This window comes from Prionailurus bengalensis, chromosome B4 (assembly GCF_016509475.1).
Source record: "Prionailurus bengalensis isolate Pbe53 chromosome B4, Fcat_Pben_1.1_paternal_pri, whole genome shotgun sequence".
In the NCBI taxonomy this organism is placed as follows: Eukaryota; Metazoa; Chordata; class Mammalia; order Carnivora; family Felidae; genus Prionailurus; species Prionailurus bengalensis.
In genome coordinates, this window is record NC_057358.1 from 77,211,675 (window position 1) to 77,236,766 (window position 25,092).

The 25,092-nt window shown below is 39.4% G+C and overlaps 1 protein-coding gene across 7 annotated transcripts in view; it reads left to right on the plus strand.

Annotated features, from left to right (window-relative positions):
- DIP2B (disco interacting protein 2 homolog B) overlaps nt 1-25,092 on the plus strand; it is a 225,686-nt gene that overhangs the window by 144,096 nt on the left and 56,498 nt on the right. The window contains exons 4-10 of one of the 7 annotated variants that reach the window (XM_043563894.1): nt 1,744-1,869; nt 12,913-13,125; nt 15,984-16,139; nt 16,611-16,730; nt 20,304-20,501; nt 23,062-23,153; nt 24,748-24,858. In XM_043563894.1, the coding sequence (XP_043419829.1) occupies nt 1,744-1,869; nt 12,913-13,125; nt 15,984-16,139; nt 16,611-16,730; nt 20,304-20,501; nt 23,062-23,153; nt 24,748-24,858 (1,016 nt within the window). Of the gene's footprint in view, nt 1-1,743; nt 1,870-12,912; nt 13,126-15,983; nt 16,140-16,610; nt 16,734-20,303; nt 20,502-23,061; nt 23,154-24,747; nt 24,859-25,092 lie in introns of all 7 variants that reach the window. The other 6 variants (XM_043563893.1, XM_043563896.1, XM_043563895.1 and 3 more) reach the window with 6 other exon arrangements.

Sequence of the window (25,092 nt, forward strand, 5' to 3'; positions counted from 1 at the left end):
CGTATGTACTAAGGTGAAAATACTGAATTCTTTTGCTGTGAATCGTTGCTATGAATAGTAGCAAAACTTTGGAAACAGGTTGCTTAAATAAATCATGGCACAGACATACAGTGGAATTCTATGCAACCTTTAAAATTATGTTATAGGTCTGTATTTACACAGAAAGATGTTTCTGGTTATATTAGTGAAGGTTTTTGTTGTTGTTGTTGTTGCATGAAACAGGCCAGCTCAGGCTACCTTAAATAGCTAGAGTAAGTCATAGAAGCAAAGCAACAGTTGAGAAATCCCTAGAAAAGGAGAGACAGCTTCCAGGGTTTCAACCCTGAAGTTTAAGGACATTCCTTTTCTCTAGGGAGTTATCATTAAAGTGACTCAGTTCTAGAACCTGCATTTTCTTGACTTATTTCAAATTCTTCCACACAGACCCCCATAAAAGGATCTGATAGGTCCAGCTGTTATAAGAGGTACATTTACATAGCACAGACAGGCCTCCTAGGATAGTTTGTCCCTCAACTGGGCCCATCCCTGAGAAGAGGAAATTCTTGTGAACTAGGAAGCTACTTCAGTTATCTACCTTCATAGGATTTTGTAAGAGTTTTAAAAAATCTCAAAGGAGAACACCAAAGACTATGAATAGTATGATCCTTTTTTTGCAGAAATGTAGAGCACATTTTATGGCGGGAGTGGACAATCAAGTGTTCTGTTGGGAAATGTTAATTTTGAGACCCCTATTAGACTTCTTTTTTTTTTTTTTTAATCTTTATTTATTTTTGAGGGAGAGAGGAGAGTGTGAGCGGAGCAGGGGCAGAGAGAGAGGGAGACAGAGGATCCAAACTGGGATCTGCTCCAACAGCTGAGAGCCCAGTGCAGGGCTCGAACTCATGAACCGTGAGATCATAACCTGAGCTGAAGTTGGACACTTAACCGACTGACGCATCCCAGTGCTCTAAGGTTCCTTCCTCTTGGACTTCAAGGGGAGAACTGAATTCTCTTGTGGCCACAGTGGCAAACAAGTACCATCAGCTCTTATATTTTTCTAGATCAGATTCAGCCCTTCTGATCCTGTGGTAGAGAACTGAGTGGTCTCAACCACTTTCAGGCAGTTAAACAAATCCTGAGCTGCTTTTCCTGAAGAACAGTGAGTGTCTTTTAGCTACCTGCACAGCACTCATTCCATTCAGAGGTAGGATCCCTGCCTGGCACAGGGGCATATTAGACCCCTTCCCCTTTCCCCACCCCTGCCTATCTCCACTAGCCCCTTGTTTGCTCTTAAAGCAGTCACATAATCATTCTGGGCTTCATTTTCCTTCTCTGTAAAATTATCCTTGACTTCTTTCTTTTTTTGTCTCTTTTTTTTCATTTTTATTTTAATTGTTACAACACAAACTGTAACTAAAAATCACCTAAACATCCCTTTTCCACAGTTGAGGCAGTAATAGTTCAGCCCACAGAAGTAAACACTTTAAGAACCAAGAGCTGGGGCGCCTGGGTGGCTCAGTCGGTTAAGCGTCCGACTTCTGCTCAGGTCATGATCTCGCGGTCCGTGAGTTCAAGCCCCGCGCCGGGCTCTGTGCTGACGGCTCAGAGCCTGGAGCCTGTTTCAGATTCTGTGTCGCCCTCTCTCTGCCCCTCCCCCGTTCATGCTCTGTCTCTCTCTGTCTCAAAAATAAATAAACGTTAAAAAAAAAATTTAAAAAAAAAAAAGAACCAAGAGCTAATAAATGCAAATGTTTAATCTTTCAGATATCCATACAGAAGCAGTTCAAGCCGCACTGGCAAAGCATAAAGAACAGAAAATGGCTTTGCCTATGCCAACCAAAAGGCGGTCCACATTCGTCCAGTCTCCTGCAGATGCCTGCACACCTCCTGGTAGGTTTGTCAGAACCTTTCAGAACCTTCCTCTCTGACAGTTACTCCTGTGATGTTCCTGACATAAGTTCTGCTTTGTCTTTTCTGAGGTAGGAGCCTGCACTTTTCTTCGTCATCCAAGGTGTCTAAGAATACACATTGAAGACACAAGTTTTGATTGTCACATTATAAATGCATACAGAAAGAAGCCTTAACAATAATGCTATTAAAAAAAAAAAAAGTTTTCCTTCCGAATTTTTAGCATTTCCTTAATACAACCCCCAAACTCAAGTAGTCATAAATAAACACAGGCCAAAGCTTAGGGTCTTAGAAAATCCTTCTGTGGTTTAATAGCTATTTTCGTTGACCTCTAAAATATGACCATGGTCATAATTTCTTTAACAAATTTATACGTCTCAATCAGATGCTTTGCCTCTACAGAATAAGTGCATTTGGAATAAAATTTTGTGTGTCATTAAAGACGGAGTGAGAGCAGTCATGCAAAGGTTTAAGGGATCTGAAAAAATACATATAAGTGTGTTTGTGTGTGTGTTAATATATTTTGTATACATTTATATATTTTTAAGAACCCACTTGTTATAATGGGTTCACAAGATCAGAGAGAACTAAGTGTCTTCATCCCTTTCTCATTCCCCAGACTTGGACTCTGTACCCGAAGAGTTATATAATTTGCTATTTGAGGAGCAACCGGAACAACTTTAAGTTGTCTTGTTTATTCAGAATCTTTCCCAAAGTTTCGAAAAGCCTTAAGATTTTTTAGATGAAATCCCAGACAAGATCTCCCTGTAGGCCGCTGAGACTAAACATAATAAATCTGTCCCGGAGCCTCAATATAGTGTCTGGGTGTCTCCTGTCCTGTTACTAGTAATGAAATCTTTGGGGGAAATTTTTTCCCTGTAGTTTGGGTCTAGAGGACTTACCATATCTTTGGGGAGAAGGTTACATCATTGTGATTGACTTTGATTCACAGCTGTCAAGTTGAGCTGTTTACACTGATCCTAGTCCCTGGTCTGGGTTCATATTAATAGTTTTCTGCTAGGTTTTGGCTAACTTCTCAGAGCATTTGGGTGTGCTGTGGGCTCATTAACTGTGTGTGCTTCTTTTCCTTACATCTGTGGTGTCAATATGTTTGAGAGAGAAATAGCTCTGTGGCTTCAAGTGTTTCTCAAAACGTAACACAGGATACCTCTAGCAGACCTTCACAGTGAAAGACATTTTGTGTCTGTAATGGTGCGTACTTCCAGCCTATTCATTCAAAATCTTGGCTGGTTTCCCTTCCACAGTAGTATAGCACCAGTTGGGTCCTGATAGACAAAGGGGCCTCTCAGACCCGGAGCAGTTCCTCGTGGGCAGATGCTGCCGCAGCGCGGCTGAGGGCTCAGTTGTAATAAATGGCAAAGGGTAGGGAGCACGTGACTCGTACTTCTTAGAAACAGGCCTCTCCATAGCTGTAATAAAGAAATACAGCTCTACAGTAAATAGTCTGCTCTCATGGCCTTGGGTTAAATGTGAGAGTGCAGCAAAGGATCTTGAGAATGCTCAGAAGGAATGGAAACCTTTTTTATCCCCTTACAAAAGTCACTGCCCGAGGGGACATTATCAACTCCAGCAACAAAATCGTGGCTATTCACTACTGAATGAGACCATAGTCCTTGGGAATTCACTACAGGCCTGTTTCTGAACACTAATGTTGTACTGCAGCCTTACAGAGGTGGCATAATGTTCCTGATCACCTTATGTGTCTTCATAATTTCATGATTATGAAGGTACGATCCTCTCTCCTAAGACCTTTATTCATCAGATCAGAGTAACGAAAAGGTCTCCTATCTGTTTATCTCCAGAGCTAGGGATCTCTGAATAGCATATGAGAAACCTTAATGTACTACTAGGGACGTGCATGTTGTCATATAGAAGAGGAATTCTCTCTCATCATGAAGAAACATTGAGAGCACCCTACAGAGTGATTTCTCACATGGCCCCCACACGGAGCTAGATCCTGATGCTCTCATTCTGCAGCTGCGCACATGCCTGTGTCTAGCGTGAGGAAATGTGCAAGAGCTGTATCATAAGGCATCCATCAGCACTTTTCATTTTAGGGAATGGAATTTGCTGTTCCCCAGTCAGGGGATTCAGATTCCATTCTCTCCAAGCTCCTGAGAACCACTGGTTAGATCCTTGGCTGTGTCCTCTTCCTACTGCAGTTTAATCCTGTGTCACTGTCTCCCTTTATCTTGCACTGAGAGCCCCTGAAACACTGAAGTCTAGAAGAATGCTGAGGCTGCCCTGAGGGTTGGGGAGGAGGAGGAGGACCTTAATTATTGCTGGTTATAGGCTGTTTTAAAAAAATCAGTTCTGGGCAGCTATACAAATGACCTTGCCATGGCACTCTTTCTAGAAAAGTTGTACTAACCTTGCAGGGAAAAATTAACCTCAGATTTTATAGTAATTCAGTCACGTTGCCCTTTGTGCACTGTCTGAGCAGTCAGGATGCACGTCACAAAGCAAGTTTGCAGTCAGGGCCGTCACTGTGCACGTGCTGTCCCGTGTCAACCCAGTTCCTGGGATACCTGCGAAAGCACACTATCCAGTGAGGCTCTTTGGGGCGCACCCAACACATAACTGTTGGCATTACTAAACTGATGAAATTTTAGAGCTATTTTTGGAAGGATTTAATAAAAAGGATTTAAGAAGTAAAATATGTCATAAATCTTGGCTTTATTCATAGTATTACATAGGATGGAAAATATGGTATAAATAGTGGCCATGGGAAATAATTGGCTTTTGTTCACATATCATTTGGAAATAATAAAGTGTCACTCAACCTAAAATTTGTTTATTGATATGTACGCTGGTTTTTGTCTTATGGATTGGAAAATTTAAATTCTCGGAGTTGGTAGCAAATTACGGTTCTTTAGTGCCTGTGGCCTTTTCAGTCTCTTAGACTGCTTGAATTACTGCCATCCAGTTCCCTTTATGTGCTGAAATCATTTACTAATGTCATGAGGCCATTACCTCAGCTCTTTCTTTGTAGGGATTCTTTGTGTAATTCTGTTTCTCATTCATACCGATAAACAAAATGCGAAAACTGCAGCATATATTGTTTTCCCCTCTAAGTTTTTTCTGCATCCTTGTGGACTTACCCTGTGCTTCATTCGGAGGGTACTCGGATGACCCAATAGACCACATGATGACCCCAGAGCACAGTAAGCTATTTCAGCTGGCTTGGGTAGAATGAATTTATGTGCCTGTCCCACACAGGGCCCTGCTTGGCAGTGACCGCAGTAGTAATTCCTAGGGCCAGATAAGGAGGAATTTACAACTTAAAAAGTATAACAATATCCCAGGTCTGTTCATGGGCATCACTGTCGTCTATAGAAATGCAGGGATATTATTGAAAGCAAATCAAATAGCTGTTGCCTTCTGAGAGCTTATAGCCCAAAACATGTTTTAGTCAGTTAATTTAAATTAAAAAAGAATACCTATCTGAATTGCCAACTTGGGGAATTTTCCCCAAACATTCTAATTTCATTCAGAAGTGCAAAATAAACAGAGTTGGCAAATCAGGCCCCTATAAATGTGCTCTAATTAATAGACTTGGATCATGTTAGTAGCATACTTTCATTATTGGTGTGGGTTATGAGCAGTGGTCTGCAGTTACTTGGGAGACCAGTAAATATTCAATATTCTTTAAGCCAAAGCACAGTAAAAACCCACTTTGATAGACTGAATTTATTTCAACAGCTAATGGTAAAATTTACAGCTTGCCAGTAAAACTGATTTCATAGTTACCGTTTATTGAGTAGCCTTGTGTACTAGTTAAAGAGCTAAATGCTTAGCACATATTTTTCTTTTCTTTTTTTTCCATTGCCCTCTGTCCCATTTTACAAATGAGAAAACAGGTTTAGAGAAGCTCAATAACTTGCATAAGCTTTGTTAGCTGTGTAGTCAGTTAGATAATCTGAAAATTCTCTCCTAGAACAGAGACAAGAAAACTTCCCATTAGAAATTCTAGATAGACTAGAACCAGTTTCCTTTTAAATACATACAGGAGAGAGAGAGAGAGAGAGAACAGTCACTGAACATCAGAATGTTGAGATGGTGCTCGCTTTATCTGTCCTGGGGAGCAGGGAGGCAGGAAAGAAGGGGCTTAAATAAATTCTAATTACCATAAGGATAGAAAAGATAAAACCTTGGACCTGTGTAAGCTGGCTCAGTTGGTAGAGCGTGTGACTCTTGATCTTGGGGTTGTGAGCTTGGGCCCTACGTTGGGCCTAGAGCTTACTTAAAAAAAAAATAATAATAATAATAAGTTGGTTGTTGGAATTGAGATCCCTGGAGGGACTAACAGCTTCAGCAGACAAATGAACTAGAAAAAATTAACATGCCAGCAAAAGAAAATGTTGTTAAGAAAGCTTGAGTTGTGCCTGGCCTTGGGATAACAGAAGCTGGGACCTTCCCTAAGAATTTGGGGTCAAGTGGGTTCTAGGTTTGAATTTCACTATACTGCCTGGTAAGAACTAACATTTAAAAAATGGTCTTTGGACTGATGATAACCTTGAGACACAAATAGTTTCTGGAAGGATACAACGTCAACCCAGGGATTTAGGATTCCAGAGATAAAGATCCACTGAATTTTGTGAGTAAACAGTCCAAAAATAGAAAACACTCACCATGAGAGAGAATAGAAAAAGAACAACAACAGCAAACAGCAGAATTAAGACCCTTAAGAACTGATTTGCCCAAGAGCTCTCAGTCGCAGAGCTAAGGTCGGAATTCAGACGAGTCTGACTTTAAAAGCCCATTCTCTAAACCACTTGGTATATCGCCTCTCCTTCTACCATAGTGTCAAGTAAATATTTTGCGGTAAATCTGGAGCTCTAGCAGTTGCTGCATGTTTGATCGGACTTTTCAAATAGGCAATAAGTTTTTAAAAATCTCTTTTTTTTACCTAAACACAGTTGACCCATGGGCAATACAATTTGAACTGCGTGGGTCTGCTTATATGTGGAATTTTTACAATGTAGTATTGTAAACATATTTTCTCTTCTTTATGATTTTCTTAATATTTTCTTTTCTCTAGATTACTTTATTGTAAGAATACAGATATAATAGGGGTACCCGGGTGGCTCAGTCAGTTAAGCATCTGACTTCAGCTCAGGTCATGATCTCACAGCTCGTGAGTTCAAGCCCTGCGTCTGGCTCTGTGCTAACAGCTTGGAGCCTGGATCCTGCTTTGGATTCTGTGTCTCCCTCTGTCTCTGCCCCTCCCCCATTCATGCTCTGTCTCTCAAAAATAAATACACATTAAAAAAATAGAATACAGATATTTGTAAAATACAAAATATGTGTTTGTTGTTTATATTATCAGTAAGTTAAGTTGGGGGGGAGTCAAAAGTTATACACGGGCTTTCAGCCATGCATGGGGCCAGTACCTCTAACCCCTGTGATGTTCAGGAATCAACAGTAGTTTTTTAAAAACTTTTATTTATTTACTAGGAGAGAGAGAGAGCTTGTGCGTGCACCCATATTTGCGTATGAGCTGGGGAGGGGCAGAGAGAGAAAGAGGGAGAGAATCCCAAGCAGGCTTCATACTGTAAGCATAGAGCCCGACCAACAGTGCAATCATAACCTGAGCTGAAATCAAGAGTTGGATGCTTAACCAACTGAGCCTGCTCAGGCACCCCAAGGGTCAACAGTATTTGTAATATTAATTCATTTTGTGAACTGTTTTTTCATAGACATGAAAAAATACCTAGAAAAACAGTGTTTGGAGATCCCTTATAGGTAGAGTGACCCTAGAGTAATTATTAACAGTGAGTACCCCTTCTCTTAGAGGGATTCCAGTTTGGACATTAATGGTCAGACAACTCATGAACCTGCCAGTCAGGTTTTACATAGTTATTTTTGATCCCAGCCAAGCTTCTGTGCACCCAGACACATTACTGTGGGATGCCAAAATATCTCTTAGATAGTTCTGAAAGTCTCCCTAACCCTTGTCTGGTGAATCAGACACCCTGGTTGGGTATAGCGCTATATCAAGCTGCCCAGAATTTGCAGCCCAAGGTTGGTTCAAGATTGGCCTGCTTCCAGAACTAACCTTCTAATCTTTTCTTCCATATATGCTTTTACTCCTAGGTTGCTTCCTCTTGGATCTCTAAAGATTTTTCTTTTCTTTTTTTTTTTTAATTTTTTTTTTTTCAACGTTTATTTATTTTTGGGACAGAGAGAGACAGAGCATGAACGGGCGAGGGGCAGAGAGAGAGGGAGACACAGAATCGGAAACAGGCTCCAGGCTCCGAGCCATCAGCCCAGAGCCCGACGCGGGGCTCGAACTCGCGGACGGCGAGATCGTGACCTGGCTGAAGTCGGACGCTTAACCGACTACGCCACCCAGGCGCCCCAAGATTTTTCTTTTCTTGTCTGCATAGAAACTCCACTTGCCTTTCTTGAAGGTTCTGGAAGTCCTTAATTCCTCTGACCCAACAATGCAAGAGAACATATTTTCCTGCCTGATGTCTTTCCACTCTACTTACCCAAAATATACAAAAATTCTTTCCGTGATCTCTAGAATATCATGCACTAACCACCCTAGTGGTTGTTTCCTTTATTTGTTCTTTGAAGCTCCTATTTCTTGGCCTGGCTTATGTGGTATATTTTGTAGTAGTTATTAGGATAAGATCTTTCTTTTGGTGAGTCTTGACTTAGCTACTGTTCTAAGCTGATGTCTGGGCCTAATTTTGGTATCAGCTGTCAGAGCCCAATGGCAGTCACTGTCTTTCCAAGAACTTGTCCAGTTTGCACAGTACCCCTCAGATTGTGTAGACTGACTGAGACGTTACCATCCTCTCACCAAGCCACCATTTTCACCCCCGTGAATCTTTTTCAATGAGTTCTTTTGACAGCTTTATTAAATTACAATTGACATACAATACACATACTTAAAATGTGTAGTTTGCTAAGTTTTCATAGCAAAACCGTGAAGCCATTACCACAATTAAGAAAATGAGCGGTATCCATCATGCCCCCCCCCAAATTTCCTCATAATCCCTTTGTAATCCTACTTCTCTCCATCTCCATGATCTGTTTTCTGTCATTAGACATTAGTTTGGATTTTCTACAGTTTTGTATAAATAGAATCATACTTTGTTGTACTTTTTTTTGAGGGAAGAGGTCTGTCATATTTCACTCCACATAATTATTTTGAGATTCAACCATGTTGTTTTGTATAGCAGAGGCTCATTCCTTTTTATTGCTGAGTAGTATTCTGTCCTATAGATATACCTTTTGTTTCTCCTTTCAGTTCTTGATGGACATTTAGGTAGTTTCCAGTTTTTTCCTATTAAAATAAAGCTGCTATGAACATTCACAAACAAGTCCTTGTATAGATATATGCTTTCATTTCTCTTGGGTAGATATGTAGGAGTGGAATGAATAGATTATTCCACTAGTAGGTGGAATTGGTAGGTGTTTAAACTTTTAAAATAAACATTTTTAGATATAAAAGCTGTATTTTCTGCCAAAAAGAGGGATGTCATTTGCACACATGGCTAATGACAAAAAGTGCTACAGTGCTCAAAGACAGCAAATTTGGGACCTTTCTCCCCTTAAAGTCAACAAACTAATTGTTATGTATGTTTTGTAATTGGTTAGAAATGGATTTTATAGGCTTCTGCCTATCAGTATAAAATGATGCTGTGTTAAAACCATACTAACTAAAAACTGAAGAGCAAAGCGTGTTTTCAAAATTATTTTCTGTTTTAGAGGACCTGTTGTATTCATCTTATACAAGAGTTTAAGCAAGGGACCTTAGTTATGATGGATAAGAGTTGTCGGGGCGCCTGGGTGGCGCAGTCGGTTAAGCGTCCGACTTCAGCCAGGTCACGATCTCGCGGTCCGGGAGTTCGAGCCCCGCGTCAGGCTCTGGGCTGATGGCTCGGAGCCTGGAGCCTGTTTCCGATTCTGTGTCTCCCTCTCTCTCTGCCCCTCCCCCATTCATGCTCTGTCTCTCTCTGTCGCAAAAATAAAAATAAACGTTGAAAAAAAAAAAGAGTTGTAAGTTCATGTTCAACTGGAGCAGAATCAGTGAGAAAATATTTCTATTATCATTAATTTAATCTTGCCAAAATTTCTACTAATCCACAGCAATTTCTTGGGTGACAGTTACTTAACAAAACAAACCAAAAAAGCTACCAAATAAACATATAAATATTTAAGGGAGCTTGTTTTTTTGTTTGTTTTGTTTTGTTTTTTAAGATACCGTCTTGGAGCAATGCTTACGTTTTGCGCATTAAGATACACGATCTGCTGAAAGCTTTGCACGGCCGGTTTTGTGCCTGTGAGCTAACCTAGAATGGATGATTCAAGGAAGAGAAGGGGAACCAATACTTATTGGCCAACTGCTATGCGCTGCCACTGCTGGGGGTGTATTCTGGACAATGTCTCATTTTATGGTCTCCTGTGCATTTAGCACAAAGACCCTTAAGAGCCCAGTGCTGTCTACTTGTCCAGCCTCATCTTCCATCAGAATTGGAAGTAACTGCTGTTGCGTCCTGTGCTGCAGCCAGTCCCATTTCTTTCAGGTCCTCGGATGTGCCTTGTTTTCTGTGCCCTCCCCACTTCCTCACATGCTGTTCCCTCTGCCTGGCTCTTTGCTCCCCCCACCTCCATATGCTTTAGAGCCGATAGCTACTTACCCTTCTGGCCTAGGTTTAGGTCTCACTTCCTTGGGTGTCTGCACTGTAAGACACTAAGTCCTATTGGAGTAGGGACATGTCTTCCTTGTTCACCATTTTATTCCTACCAACTAGTGTAGTGCTTAGTAGTATTTGTCGAATGGGTAAACAAGCAAACCTTCTCAGGTGGATAATGTTATTCCCCAAGTCACATAGCTTATGAGGGGTGGACCCCAGAGTTCAAATGGAAGACAGACCCCAAGCCATGTTTTCTCCACTACACTGAGCCGCCCACAGTTGTAGTCACTAAACACGGAGGAGGACTGGCAGGCAAATGAGGTCATTGAATTGAAACAATGCACCTAGTGACATAATTGATCCAGTATAGAAACACAGTGAAGCCAATTTGCCGTAAACCTAATCATGAAAATACTGGTTTTGCTATCTTTTGAAAATTGGGTTATTCTGATTTTAGACTTAATGCAGTTTAAAATAAATGATGCAATAAAGACAGCCTGCAAATCCAGTGGAGTTTGTTAGGGTCCTGAGATGTATTACCCTGAAAATACTGTGTTCTTAGGGTCAGATACACCTGTTCCACACCGCCCACCCATTGATCTTTTCTTTATCATGTTTACAAAGACAGAAATCTCTGCCTCCCAAGGTACAGTTGAAATGTTGGAATATTTTTTGAGAATTATGCAAACCTCGTTCCTTAAATAAAAGGTTACAGATGGTGTTACTTTTCTTTCTCTGTATTTTCCTTAAGTCACTCTCCTTTTGTATTCTAGATCTCTTTCTCCTTTAAAGAACCTCATCAGTTTATCCCTTTGGGGTCTGGTCACTGTTTCCCTCTCCAGCCTCATATTTTGCCCCTTACTCCTCAGAGTCTTTGCTCCATTTACATAGGAATACTTGAATTCCTCCCCCGGGATTGGTGCCCCTCTTGTGAAACCCTTTCTTACCCCGTTTCTCAGCATCTCTTGAAGTCTTGTGAGATAGTCTGTAGGATTGTGTCTCCTGTACTGGACTGTAAGCCGTTTGAGGGCACTCTCTCCCAAGAACTTATACATCTCAGAATCCCCAGAACCTGGCATAGTTCCCAGCACATACTGTAGTTATGTAGTACATTGTGAAAATAATCAGTCGTGGGCCTCATACTTCCTTCAATATGAGATGATAAGTTAGAAGTGGTTCAGAGCAGGAAGCAAGAATGTGGTCATTATTTTAACTCTTACTTCCTTGCTTGCTCTGGACATGCAGAATCTGACTTCTAGATTAATTTAGTCTTTTGTGGTTCAAATTTCCATTGTCGAGCAGCATTCTAGCCCTGTTAGTTAGTTATCTCTTTGGCCCATTGAACCGAAGTCGAACGCAGACTTACAGTTTCACCTGAGTTAGAGTGCTCAGCAGGACTAACCACAGAATGTTTTATTTTTTAAAAAATTAAATGATATCCAATCTACAGGCCATTAATTATAACCACCAAAATCACGTAGAAGGGTTTGTCTCAGATCAGACCAAATGCCCCCTTAACTTCTATGCCTCTGAAGCTGAGAGCCTTGAAATAAATTCCTGACTTCTGCTTCCATTGGCTGTCTTATATTTGGTTGAACTTTTCCTTTTTTATTTTCTCAACATGCTTTTCTAATTTAGGCCTTATTTCCCTGAAGTCAGAGCCAGGCCAAATACAGTAAATTTGTATCAGTAAGTTTCTCACAGTTCTTGGAGAGTTAAGGAAAGCAATACAGATCGGGGCCGTCCCCTGTCACATTTGGGAGGCTTACCTGTGCTGAGTGACCACTTGCCGCTAAAACCGTGAATGCCTCCAGACCGAGCACTGTTTCTAATTCCATCTCTAGTTCCCCCAGCACCCAGCCCACTGTTTGACACTGAAGCTGTTATTAACAAAAGTAAGTTTTTATATCACCCTATTAGGATCATTGCCTGTTGAGTAGACACTAATTAGTAAGTACTTGTCAAAATCAGTATAGCAGCCTATCACACGGTTCTCCAATTAAGAGGTCGAGGGAGCCATATAAGCACTTCACTATTACTTGAATATAAATAGATAAGCCAGAAAAATTCAGATCCTGATTCAGTTCAGAACAGAAAAGCATGAAGTTTAAATGTTCCAAAAGGGATTTTTTAAGAACTTAAAATTACCTATAGATTTAGGCTGTTTTGTGTTTTCAGGCTTTGGTCTGTAGACCTTTCTTTGAGGTTCTTGAAAACCTTTACACACTAGTCTGCCTTGAGAATGTGAATATTTTGCTGGTATCAAAATTGAATGTGTTGATCAATGAGTAAGAACTGAAAGGTCTCTGTTCTAGGCAGGATCGAGAACTTCTTTTTTTCTAATTCCACACAGACACGTCTTCGGCCTCTGAGGATGAGGGCTCTCTGAGACGCCAAGCTGCGCTCTCTGCTGCCTTGCAACAGAGCTTACAGAATGCTGAGTCCTGGATCAACCGTTCAATTCAGGGATCGTCCACTTCTTCATCCGCATCTTCTACGCTGTCCCATGGAGAGGTCAAAGGAACCAGTGGGTCTCTAGCTGATGTATTTGCCAATACCCGAATAGGTAGGAGCTGGATCTACCCGAGCAGCCCAAGTCATGTTCCATTTGGCTCCCAGCATCCAGGAAATAGTTTCTGATTTGTATTAGTTTTTTCAGCGTGGCCTAAGAAATAAAATTAGAAAGAACATAACAGTTAATGGGGCAAAGGAGAAAACACCAGCAGTACATTTGGAGTGATAGGTATCATCTGCATTATTGGTGCATAGTATTGCCCACCTGAAGCCATAGCTATTTCCATAAGCAATACTCAAGCCGCAAGATATAACACCAGTCTTAGTGTGGGTTTATCCCTGTTGGAGAATATTCCACATATTAAAAGGTGTTAAAATATGTAACATCTTAGATTTTCCTAGGATTGTTACCTGTGTTTTCTCAAACAGAAAAACATGAAACCTGAGCAAATTCTGCACTAATATCAGTGAAGCTCCTTGTCTTTAGCATAAAGACTGGATTTATGGTCCTTGCTGCTGTGTTATTGCTACAACTGGAGTGTGCAGGCTGACCGTGTTGGTACCCTGTGAGCTGCTGCCTGCTACCAGTGCTCCTGTATGGAGGGTAGCTTTCGCTTGGCTCTGCTTTATGTCTGTGTGTATGTGTGTGTGTGTGTGTGTGTGTGTGTGTGCGCATGCACACGCACTTTAAGGGTTTGTGACATCTGCAGGTAAAGATATAGCTCAGATCTCTGCTTTTGCTAAATTGGTTGGTACATACTGTGCTGAGTAATGTATTTGAACATCATGTGTCTGTGGTGTCTTAATTTTCGTATCAGTGGTCTTTCTATATCAGTATATATATATAGACACTATATATATGTGTGTGTGTGTATATATATATACACACACACACATAAATATATATACACATATGTAGATCTTTAATCTATTAATTGATTTCTGAAAAGAAAAATTTAGAAAATTTGCAATTCAAGCCTGTAATTAGTAAAGAACATAGCTACCTTGAGGGTATGATTGCCCACATTAAAAAGCCAAGTGCCAACAGCCAGTGGCTTGTCTTGCAGCTTGGCTCTGCCCTGTAATTCACTGAACCTCTTAAAGCAGCTACAGAGGAGCATGCTCACCATCTTTTCTGTTCGGGAGGGTACACAACAGAGCCATGGTCGGGTCAGATTTTATTTCCACATTTGTCTAAAAGAAAGCAACTTCACTTATTAAAAACACTGTCCTAATACCCAGTTAACTCTGTCTAGGTTTTTGTTAACTAGATGATTTCATCTGACCTTATATTTTTCTATTGCTTCACTACTCTATGAAAAGTTTTTTGTTAAGGTAGTCACAAAAACCATTTTATCTAACTAACATTATTGCCTTTTGGATGTTTGCTCTAACAGAAGCAATTCATGTTCCTAATAGAAAAATTCGAAGATACAGATAATATATCTATATCTATATCTATATCTATATCTATATCTATATCTATATATCTGTAAACCCACTTCCCACAGATAACACTCTAATGTGTGTCTTCCTAGACTATTTGCATATGAATATGTAGGGTTTGGGTCTTACTTTTTAAAAAATGAAATTGTACTAAACATAGTGTTCATAACCTGCTTTTCTTAGCAGTGTATCACAAATTGGTAAATCTTTTATGTCATTAATACAGAATTATACTATTTATGGTTTCAAAGTATGCTGTTATATGGCTATGTCCTGGTTTATTTAGCCATTCCCCTGGTTTGGACATTTGGGTAGTATCCAATTTTTGGCCATTATAAAAACTGCTGGAATGAACATCCTTGAACACAGAATTTGGTGCATTTGTCTGATTATTTCCTTAAGACATATCCCTATAAGTGGAATTTCTGGGGTCAAATAAAGATGAATATTTTTAATGCTTTATTACTACATTATTCTACAGAAAGGTATGCTGTAGTCTACTTGTGCTAGTATATATAAAACTTTAAAAACCATTGAACTAGGGGGGAAAAACAACAATTGAACTTAGTAACATCAGACTTTGGGGGCATAGAGACCTTACTCCCAAATTGATTTTAGAAATTGTTTATCTTATGCATTTTGCCTTTTTTATGGTTTTGAGTAGCTTGTTGTTATTGTTGTAACTCATATATTTTACTTCCTCTAATTTTCCTTTTCTTCCCCAGATGTTTTTCTAAGTTTTCTTATGTAACACATCCCTATTGAATGGCTCTCTTCCAACTTAGGTCATTTTAGTTTCTTGATATTAAGAATCCCTACCTGAAGCAGAACAAAAGAACATTACACAATCATGCTTAGAGCAAGGGAAGAACCTTGTCTGTCAAGTAGATCAGTTTCCTGTGGGTTATTTTATAAAAATTGGAAGTAGGCCTTATCTGGTTTTCTTCATTTGGGAACTTGAGGGATCTGACCCACTCCCAAGACACTCTTCCCCATTTCCGGTGGAAGAGGAGATATTATGGACAAACCAACATAAACATGAAGAGATGCTCGAGGCTAGAATATCAGTAGCACTATGACCACAGTCACTTTGCTTTCATTTTGAAGTCACTCGCAGTTTTTATTATGATTATTAACGCTGAATTTCTACCAGACTTTCTGTGGAGAAAAGAACATTTTGGAGGAACATTGGATATGTGATTGGCTCTTAATAAGGCTGTTCGAGTTCTTGAAAATAATAATTTTGAAAAAAGGAAAAAATAATTTTGATATGCCCTGGCTTATACTCTTACTCTCTCATTATATCTTACGAGTAGAATTTGATTTCAAAGGTTATTTTACAAGAATTGATAGCCCATTTTTGTAGTTTTTTCCTTGTTAAGAAACAACCACAAAAAGATTTAAAGATTCTTGTTTTTATTGCCAATGTCATATAATTCTGAATTTTGTTTTCTCCTCCCTCAGAGAATCTCTCTGCTCCCCCTGATGTCACTACAACTACCTCTTCTTCATCATCATCTTCCTCAGTGCGCCCAGCAAATATTGATCTGCCCCCTTCAGGGATAGTCAAAGGCATGCACAAAGGATCCAACAGGTCCAGCCTTATGGATACAGCTGATGGTAGGGAGTTCTTTTAGGGAGCTATATAGGGAATATTAGTTAAATTGGAAAAATGCACATGCTGAACAGCAGCACCTGAGCAGTAGAGCAGCTGCAGAACTCCACTGCAGCTGGCCGTCCAGCACAGGTCCTCTGGAGGGCCCTCTTTTCAACAGCCTGCACTGTGGCAGCGCTGTTACTTGTTCAGACAGTCTGCATGGTCAGAGGATAGCTCTGAACAAGAAACAGTATGGAAAAAAGGAGGGCTAGATGAAATCTGGAAGCAGGGTGTTAATGATAGTGCCGTATTTGTTACGTGTTGCCATAAAACTTGGCGTGTACGTATTTGTATTTCTTTGGCCCAGTTGAAATAGAATAAGACTCTGGGCAAAGGCCAAACATCATTAGAAATAAAAATTCCATAAAGAGTTGAGAAGCTGAGATAGCCCTAAAATCAGTGGATTTTCACTTACTGTTTTCCCCCCCTTACAGGTGTTCCTGTCAGTAGCAGAGTATCCACAAAAATCCAGCAGCTTCTCAACACTCTCAAACGACCCAAAAGGCCTCCCTTAAAGGAATTTTTTGTGGATGACTCTGAAGAAATTGTGGAAGGTAGTAGTAATAATACCAAAAACATACATTCCTTCAACAGATATATCTTAAGCAATTACTACATGGTATTTAAGGTATGGTAGGATTTAAGGATGAACAAGGCAGCATTTTTGTGAAAGAATTCATAGTTCTCTGCTCTTCTTTCCCTAGGTATTTACATGTTGCATTATCCTAGAATACACATGTCAAATTTGACCTCAAACATTTACCTGGCCCTTTTTGATATAGTCTTTTTGTTAAATCAACCAGCCAACACACATGTCTGCTTTATACAGGACAGTGTGGTAGATGGTGAAAAGTTCAAAGATTTATGAAAATATAGCCATTCCTTCATACTGTTTGCACCTAGAATATTCTGGTACTAAAATGCACGCACCTGAAAATAGTTTAGCCAATAAGTATGTATCCACTAATACAGCATTTGGGAGAAGGGCAGAAAGTGGAAGTGGCAGTAGTCAGTGATTTATTTAGTAATTTGACAAATATTTATGGCTGAAATCGTATGATGTTTAGGATTTAATAGGAAGAATTGGGAGTCAAATGAGAAGGAGCATAGATGAAATGAAGGTGGCTGGCATTTGATGATTCTTGAAGTTGAATGACAATAGGTTTTGTCCAAAGAACTGAGCCTGGTAGCTTTTGTAGTTCATTTTTATATCCTGAGACTAATGGTAGGCTTTGATCACTTTGGACATGTTAATGATGCTTGCACTAGGCACATTAATAGACTAGATCTGGTCTTAGTCCACTTTATTCAGCTGGAAGCAACAAGCAACCTGGCATATGAGGTTAAGATGACTTTCTGTTCTGTAGGAGTCACCAAACTCTTTGAACTATGGACATCTTCCTACATACACTGACATTCAAGGTGCTAACACCAATAATAGCCTCTTCAGTATTTCTGGAACTGTGTATTGACCAGGCAAATGAAGGTCAGGGTTTAATAAGAATCACACTTGAACAGTTTTCATTGACAGAATAGCACTAACAGCTTTCCACTAATTATAAATAGACAGCAATTGCTTATTCAAATCATGATTATCTTTGGAAAAGGAAAATATCCATACGTCTTTGGAAGTCTGAAAGAGTGTCCGCCAGGGTCTGCATTGAGGTCTAGTGGATGGCAATAATGTACACGCTCTTATGACCAGAAGACTATGCCTGCCATATATACAGTCTGTCCATAAAACCAAACTATTTAGAATCACCCATGTTTATCTTTTTACTTAATCTTGGTGGTTTAGAGTCTGGGGCTATATGAACTAGAAGGGCAGTTGAAACATAATTTACCTAGGGCAGTAAATTGGGAAGTGAAACTATTTCATTAGTTCTATGTCAGTAGAAAAAAAGTCAAGACATTTTCAGTAAGTTTCCCAAATCTGTTGTTAAGTTGAGCTATAAAATAAATTTCATACTTCATTTGCTCTTCTAATACGTGGTGCTTATTCTGTTCTTCTCCATTCTATGCCTCTTCTGTCATCTCCCACTCACCTGGCTAATTCCTACCCTTCCTTTAAGATTCAGTTCCCATGGAGGACTCCATCCTCCAGCCTGGGTGATGTGGTCTTCTTCTGCCCTCCCTATAAAGTCTCTGTCATGCACTGCTCTTGTTTAGTCACCTTAGCTCTGGGTATGTGCACGGGTCCCTCTCACACTTCAGATACCTAATGAGGGACTCTGTTGCTTGCACCTAGCACTGATTAGAAACAGTAAATGTTAGGGGCATCTGGGTGGCTCGGTTGGTTGAGTGTCCGACTTCAGCTCAGGTCATGATCTCCCTGTTCGCGGGTTTGAGCCCTGCATCGGGTTCTCTGCTGGCAGTTCAGAGCCTGGAGCCTGCTTCAGATTCCGTGTCTTCTTCTTTTCTATCTGTCCTCCCTGGCTCGTGCGCTCTCTCTCAAAAATAAATAAAATTTTAAAAATTAAGAGAAACAATAAATGTTTGTTCCAAGAATGATGAACACTCAGTGTTTATTACATCTGTGCATATAATTGGCACTCAATAAATACTTGACTTTGTTCCATGTATCAGTTATCTTTTCTGCTATGAAAGTAGAAATTTTTTTGCTTTTTATTATTGAAATAATATTAATTTGTTGTAGAAAAAGTAAGAGGACTTTTGTTTTATTCATATGAAAAAATATGAAATATTATTTACCTCCAATCTGTGGAATGACCATGTTAATAGTCTAGCATGTTTGTTCCCCTAATCCAGTTTTATTTATTTATTTATAGTTCATTTATTTTTGAGAGAGAGAGTGCAAGTGAGCAGGGGGAAGAGAGAGAGAGACAGACAGACAGACAGACAAACAGACAGAGAGAGAATCCCATGCAGGCTCCACACTGTCAGCACAGAGCCCAGAATGGGGATCAAGCTCACGAACCATGAGATCAAGACTTGAGCTGAAGTCAAATGCTTAACCAACTGAGTCACCTGGGTTCCTCTAATCCAGTTCAATTTAATTAACATTGATTAAGAAGTACCATTATGTATTAGGTACTATAGGCAATAAAAGGACTAAATCCATGCCTTCCTTCAAGAAGTTGTCAGTCTCGGAGAGAAAAACTTACACAGTAAAAGAAGCCCTTAAAGACCCTTGGTGCTTTATTTTTTTTTTTTTTTTAAATTTTTTTTTTTTCAACGTTTATTTATTTTTGGGACAGAGAGAGACAGAGCATGAACGGGGGAGGGGCAGAGAGAGAGGGAAACACAGAATCAGAAACAGGCTCCAGGCTCCGAGCCATCCGCCCAGAGCCCGACGCGGGGCTCGAACTCACGGACCGCGAGATCGTGACCTGGCTGAAGTCGGACGCTTAACCGACTGCGCCACCCAGGCGCCCCCCTTGGTGCTTTAATAAGGGTTGACAACCACATGGGTGGGAGCTAAGGAAGGAATGACTGGGGACGGCTTCCCAGAAAATGTGCCGTTTGAGCCGCATCCTGAGGAGGATGAGTCCAGGTATACCAGGAGCAAAGGGATTGACCAGATGAGATATGGAAGGCATGGAGACATGGAACATTGTCATTTGTGCTCATTATCTGTTTGAGTTTAATACTGACCTTGTGGTAGAAGTGTTACTATCCCCATTTTACAGATAAGGAAATTATGTTTTACTAGTAAAATGTAAATGTAAATTTGGGTTTCCGATTCACAGTTTAATGCTTTTTCATTAAATGTAACCCGGTGAAGTGGAACCTGGCTCTCTAACTGGAGACACAAACTGTAAGGATTTTAAAACAAGTTGAGTAAAAATTACAAAATTACTAAAAAGAAATGTATGCTTTGTGCTTTTCTGTATGTTCAGTGATTTTCTTTGTTAGGGTCAGGATTTGTTTATTACATAAACTGTATTAAATATTGATTTCACAATTATGTGGAAGATGAATTAAGGCCCACTTGGTGGATTACTGTTTCTAACGATGTCCTTTCTTTTCTCAGAGTGAGTTGAAACCAAATAAAGATGAAGAGAAAAGGGAAATATATTTGCGATTAGAGACCTGAGTTGTGTTAGTTGGTATCTGTATGTATTTCAGATAATATGTTTATAACCCATTGGGGTTTTTTGGTACAGTACCTCAGCCAGACCCCAACCAGCCCAAGCCTGAGGGTCGGCAGATGACCCCTGTGAAGGGGGAGCCATTAGGAGTCATCTGTAACTGGCCTCCTGCTCTCGAGTCGGCCCTACAGCGCTGGGGCACCACTCAAGCAAAATGCCCGTGTCTGACCGCACTGGACGTGACGGGGAAACCAGTTTACACTCTTACGTATGGTGAGTTTGCAAGATTTGCAGCTCCTTCCTTTTCTCCTAATAGTTCTTCAGATTATCATAGGTAGTGATAGATCTTGATATTTAGCAGTTGCTGGTCATTGTGTTTCATGAGATCTTGTAAGTTATTTTAACAGGATCCTAAGTTCTAAGTAGAGCTACTGTCAGATATTTTCATTTGCTAAATGATATTTGCAAAGCAGCTAATATTTAAAAGAGCAGAAAGAGGAAAGAGGTTTGTGGATCCACGGCTGAGTTAAATACTAGAAGACAATTTGGAAAAGACATTTGGGCTGGAAATATGTTAAAAATATGACAGTTTTATCTAAAAATTGAAAATTAGATCTTTTATTTATTTATTTGTTTGTTTGTTTGTTTGTTTGTTTTAAGAGAGGGAGGGAGAGAGAGCACATGCAAGCATAAGCCGGGGAAGGGCAGAGAGAGACGGAGAGAGAGAGAGAATCCCAAGCAGGCTTAACACACAAAGCACGAGATCATGACCTGAGCCAAAATCAAGAGTGGGACGCTTAACTGACTGAACCAACCAGGTGCCCCATCCTTTTTGTTTGTTTGTTTGTTCTTTTAGAGAGAAAGAGAGAGAAGTTGAGTCAGGGAGAAGGGCAGAGGGAGAGAGAGAGAATCTTAAGCAGGCTCCACAATCAGCATAGAGCCCAACTTGGGCTTGATCCCACGACTCTGGGATCATGACCTGAGCCAAAAATCAACAAAAGCTGGACTCGTAGCTGACTAAGCCACCGTAGGAACCCTTTATTTTTCTTTTTTAAATAACTTTTAAAAGTGGGGGGCGCCTGGGTGGCTCAGTCAGTTCAGCGTCCAACTTCGGCTCAGGCCATGATCTCACAGCTTGTGAATTCGAGCCCCACGTTGGGCTCTGTGCTGACAGCTCAGAGCCTGGAGCCTGCTTCTCCTTCTGTGTCTCCCTCTCTCTCTGCCCCTAACCCACTCGCATTCTGTCTCTGTCTCTCTCAAAAATAAATAAACATTAAAAAAAAATTTTTTAATAACTTTTAAAAGTAACTTGAGTTCACTTAAAATAACTTTATTTTTCAGTTTTTAACTAACAAAACAAATGGATTCAACTAGAGTGTATTATGCTAAGCGAAATAAGTCAGAGAAAGACAAATAATTGTGTGATTTCACTCATGTAGAATTTAAGAAACAAAACAGATGAACATAGGGGAAAGGGAAGCAAAAATAAGATTAAAAAAAAGGAGACAAACCGTAAGAGACTCTTAAATACAGACTGAGGGTTGCTGGCCTGGTGTTAGGTGGGGGATGGGCTAAATGGGTGATGGGCATTAAGGAGGGCACTTGTTGGGATGAGCACTGGGTGTGTTATATGTAAGTGATGAATCATTAAATTCTATTCCTGGAAAAAAATAAAAGAGAAGAATGGATTCGACCTGGGCTCTGAGAGTTTGTACTAGTTTATTCATACATACTCCTTTTTCCCTTCAGAAGTGAAGCACATTGTCCATAGACCTAGATACAGAATAATTTTAGGGAAAAACAGTTTTTATTTAAACAGTTGGACAGGTTGACATGAGTTTAAATTTTAGCTGCCCCTCTGAATAAGTTATATGTAAAACTAACCTATCTACTCAAAATGGCATGACTTGTCCTTCACTTTCTACATAATCTATGATAAGAATTTCTAAGGGTGTTTGGAGAGAGGGAGCAGGAAGAGAGGAAGAATAGGCTTTTTTCCTTCCCAAAAATTATTTTTAGCATTCATTTCAGAAGCTGTATATTAAACCTTAAAGCAGTTAGCTGGCCAAATCTTTACATGTTTATTTAACATCTGTGAATGTATCTACATGTTTCATCTAGTTAATTTCCATTTTGTCTGTTTTCACTGAAATACATTGGTATGGAATGCTTAATCATTTGAGTCATACTTTTGATTTGCGGTTAACCTCAAATATCTAATACCATATATGTAAGTGATTCTTCAGATAAAGCTCAGAACAGAAGTAGTCTTCTGATTTTCATCCCTGTGATAAAAATTGTTGCCCTCCTTTAAATGTGACCAGCCTAAGGGTGCCTGTGTGGCTCAGTAGTTTAAGTGTGACTTCAGCTCAGGTCATGATCTCGTGGTCTGTGAATTCAAGCCCCATGTCAGGCTCTGTGCTGACAGCTCGGAGCCTGCTTCAGATTCTGTGTCTCCCTTTCTGTGTTTCTCTCAAAAATAAATAAATGTTAAAAAAATTTTTTTTAATTAAAAAGATAAATGTTGGATCAGCCCACATCACATTACTTCTAAAGACACTCGGATTACTTCACAAGAGAATTTGAAATATTATCTAAACCAGAATGAGCATCTGGTGATGTTTTCTTTTGTTTGGAAACAGGGCTGGCTTTTGTAAACTCCAGTGAATATAAAGCATTTTTTTTCTGGGGGAGGGACTTTGTCTTGGGGGGTGATGTTTGTCTAATGAGTCATTTGGAAGTGGCCATTGTCTTATTAAACATGCTGATGAACTGAATGCCTCCTCGCTGAGGTAGGCCTGTTTTTTTCTATATGATTCTTTTCTTTTTCCAGGAAAGTTGTGGAGCAGAAGTTTAAAGTTGGCCTACACACTGCTTAATAAACTGGGGACCAAAAATGAACCTGTATTAAAACCTGGAGACAGGGTAATTGGTTTTTTGGTTTTAGGGAGGTGATGTTTTATTGTTTTCTAATACGCACATTCTGAATTTTTAACGTACAACAGCACAGTTTATATAACTTTTATTCTTAGAAAATGAAAATGGTTTGGTTCCAACCAAAGTTAGCTGAATACCAGGTGATAATTTTTGTATTCGTAGATGAAGGAAATTCACATGTCCCTTTCTGTAGCTGCTAAATCAGTTAACTCTTGTGCTAATAAAAGAAAGAGGAGCCTCTTTCTGGAAATAAATAGTTCAATAATCAGACAACAAAAATAGCAATAAAGTTTAGTCTGACTTTTTTTATTAAAAATTGCCCCATAAAATTTTTCAAAAAATTTTCTGTGGTTTTATGTAGAAAGGGAGGGAGACCCATATTCTTAGAAGAAACAAAATGATATCATTTAATTTCTTCTTTAATTGGAGGTGACATGAAACAAAAAAATATTTTTACTTTTTGAAGATTTTTTTCCTATCAATGACTTTCTGTATATGATTACTTCTTACCATCAAACATGACTTTTTATTTGGTGTTTGTAGAACAAAGCACCAACTCGCAGCAGGGCTGTTTTGAGTAGACGCATGATCCAGAACTTCCTGAACTAGCCTTTTAAAAATACCTGGAATTCGTATTTTTCAGAACTCTAGGAAGGATTAGCAACTTCAGAATTGAACTTAACTTGGGAGTGAGTTAAGAGAATTTGAAAGTTAAAGAAGGGGAAACAGCAGTCTAGTGACACAATTAAGTTTCACATGTCAATCTATGAACATCTAAGCCAAGTAACAAGCTTCACAATGATCATGACTTCTGGGGTTTTGCATTCCTTGAGTAAATTGGGAAGGGTCAGTTATCCCTGTCAGACATTACAGGTGAGATCACAATTTTGAACACATTACACAAGCTTCACTGTTTATCTTTTGTAGAAGAATTAACTTTTTATCCATAGTGGTTTGTGCCGGTGTTACTTACACCTGTTACCAATGCCTTCATGCTAGAGTACTTGCGTTGTTAGTTAAGTGAGTAGGGATTAAAGTTAAGTGAGCAGTGAACTCATTAAAGAATAAGAAACCTTGAGCTGGCCCTACAGTGGCAATCAAGTCAGTCAACACTTGTGAGTTCTCTGAGAGTTGTAAGGCTTATTCTCTAATATGCTGGCCTATCTAGAGAGATCCATTACATTTATTTTATTTAGTCCTGCACTAAAGTAAATTGCCTTAGGTTTCACAAGTAATTAACTTACTACTTAAGGTGAGCTGTTAATTGCTCAATCACCAGTAGAATTCAGTGCAAATTTTTTCTTATCATGATGATGAATTGCATTACAGTTTCTAAAATGTGTCTAGTGTAATCCTGGGGATGCTAGAGATCTTTTTAGATTTGTGCATCTTTCTCAATAACTTAATTTCCTTTAGGCTATTAAATAGTTTGTGTTCATGATATGTGCAATATATGTATATATATATATGTGTGTATATATATATGTGTATATATATATATATATATATATATTTATCTTAGAGAATGATACTGAAGGTATTTGTTTTTATTCCTGTTATTGAATGTCATTATGCATTTTAGGTAGCCCTGGTTTACCCCAACAATGATCCAGTCATGTTTATGGTGGCTTTTTATGGATGTCTCCTGGCAGAAGTGATTCCAGTGCCTATAGAGGTACCTCTTACCAGAAAGGTAACATTGCTGAATTTAAGAGGAATGTAGCCTGATGTGACATGGTGGGCATCGGGTTCTTGGATCAATTGATTCCATCATGACATTAGAAACAGCCTAACCGTTTTCTTAAGTACTCAGCTTCACTTTCTAAAAACATGAGAGTTGTAGAAAAATAATTATTATTATTTATAAGTTTCATGAAAATAATACATTTTCAACTAAGATAGACTTTATATAGTATATATATCACTT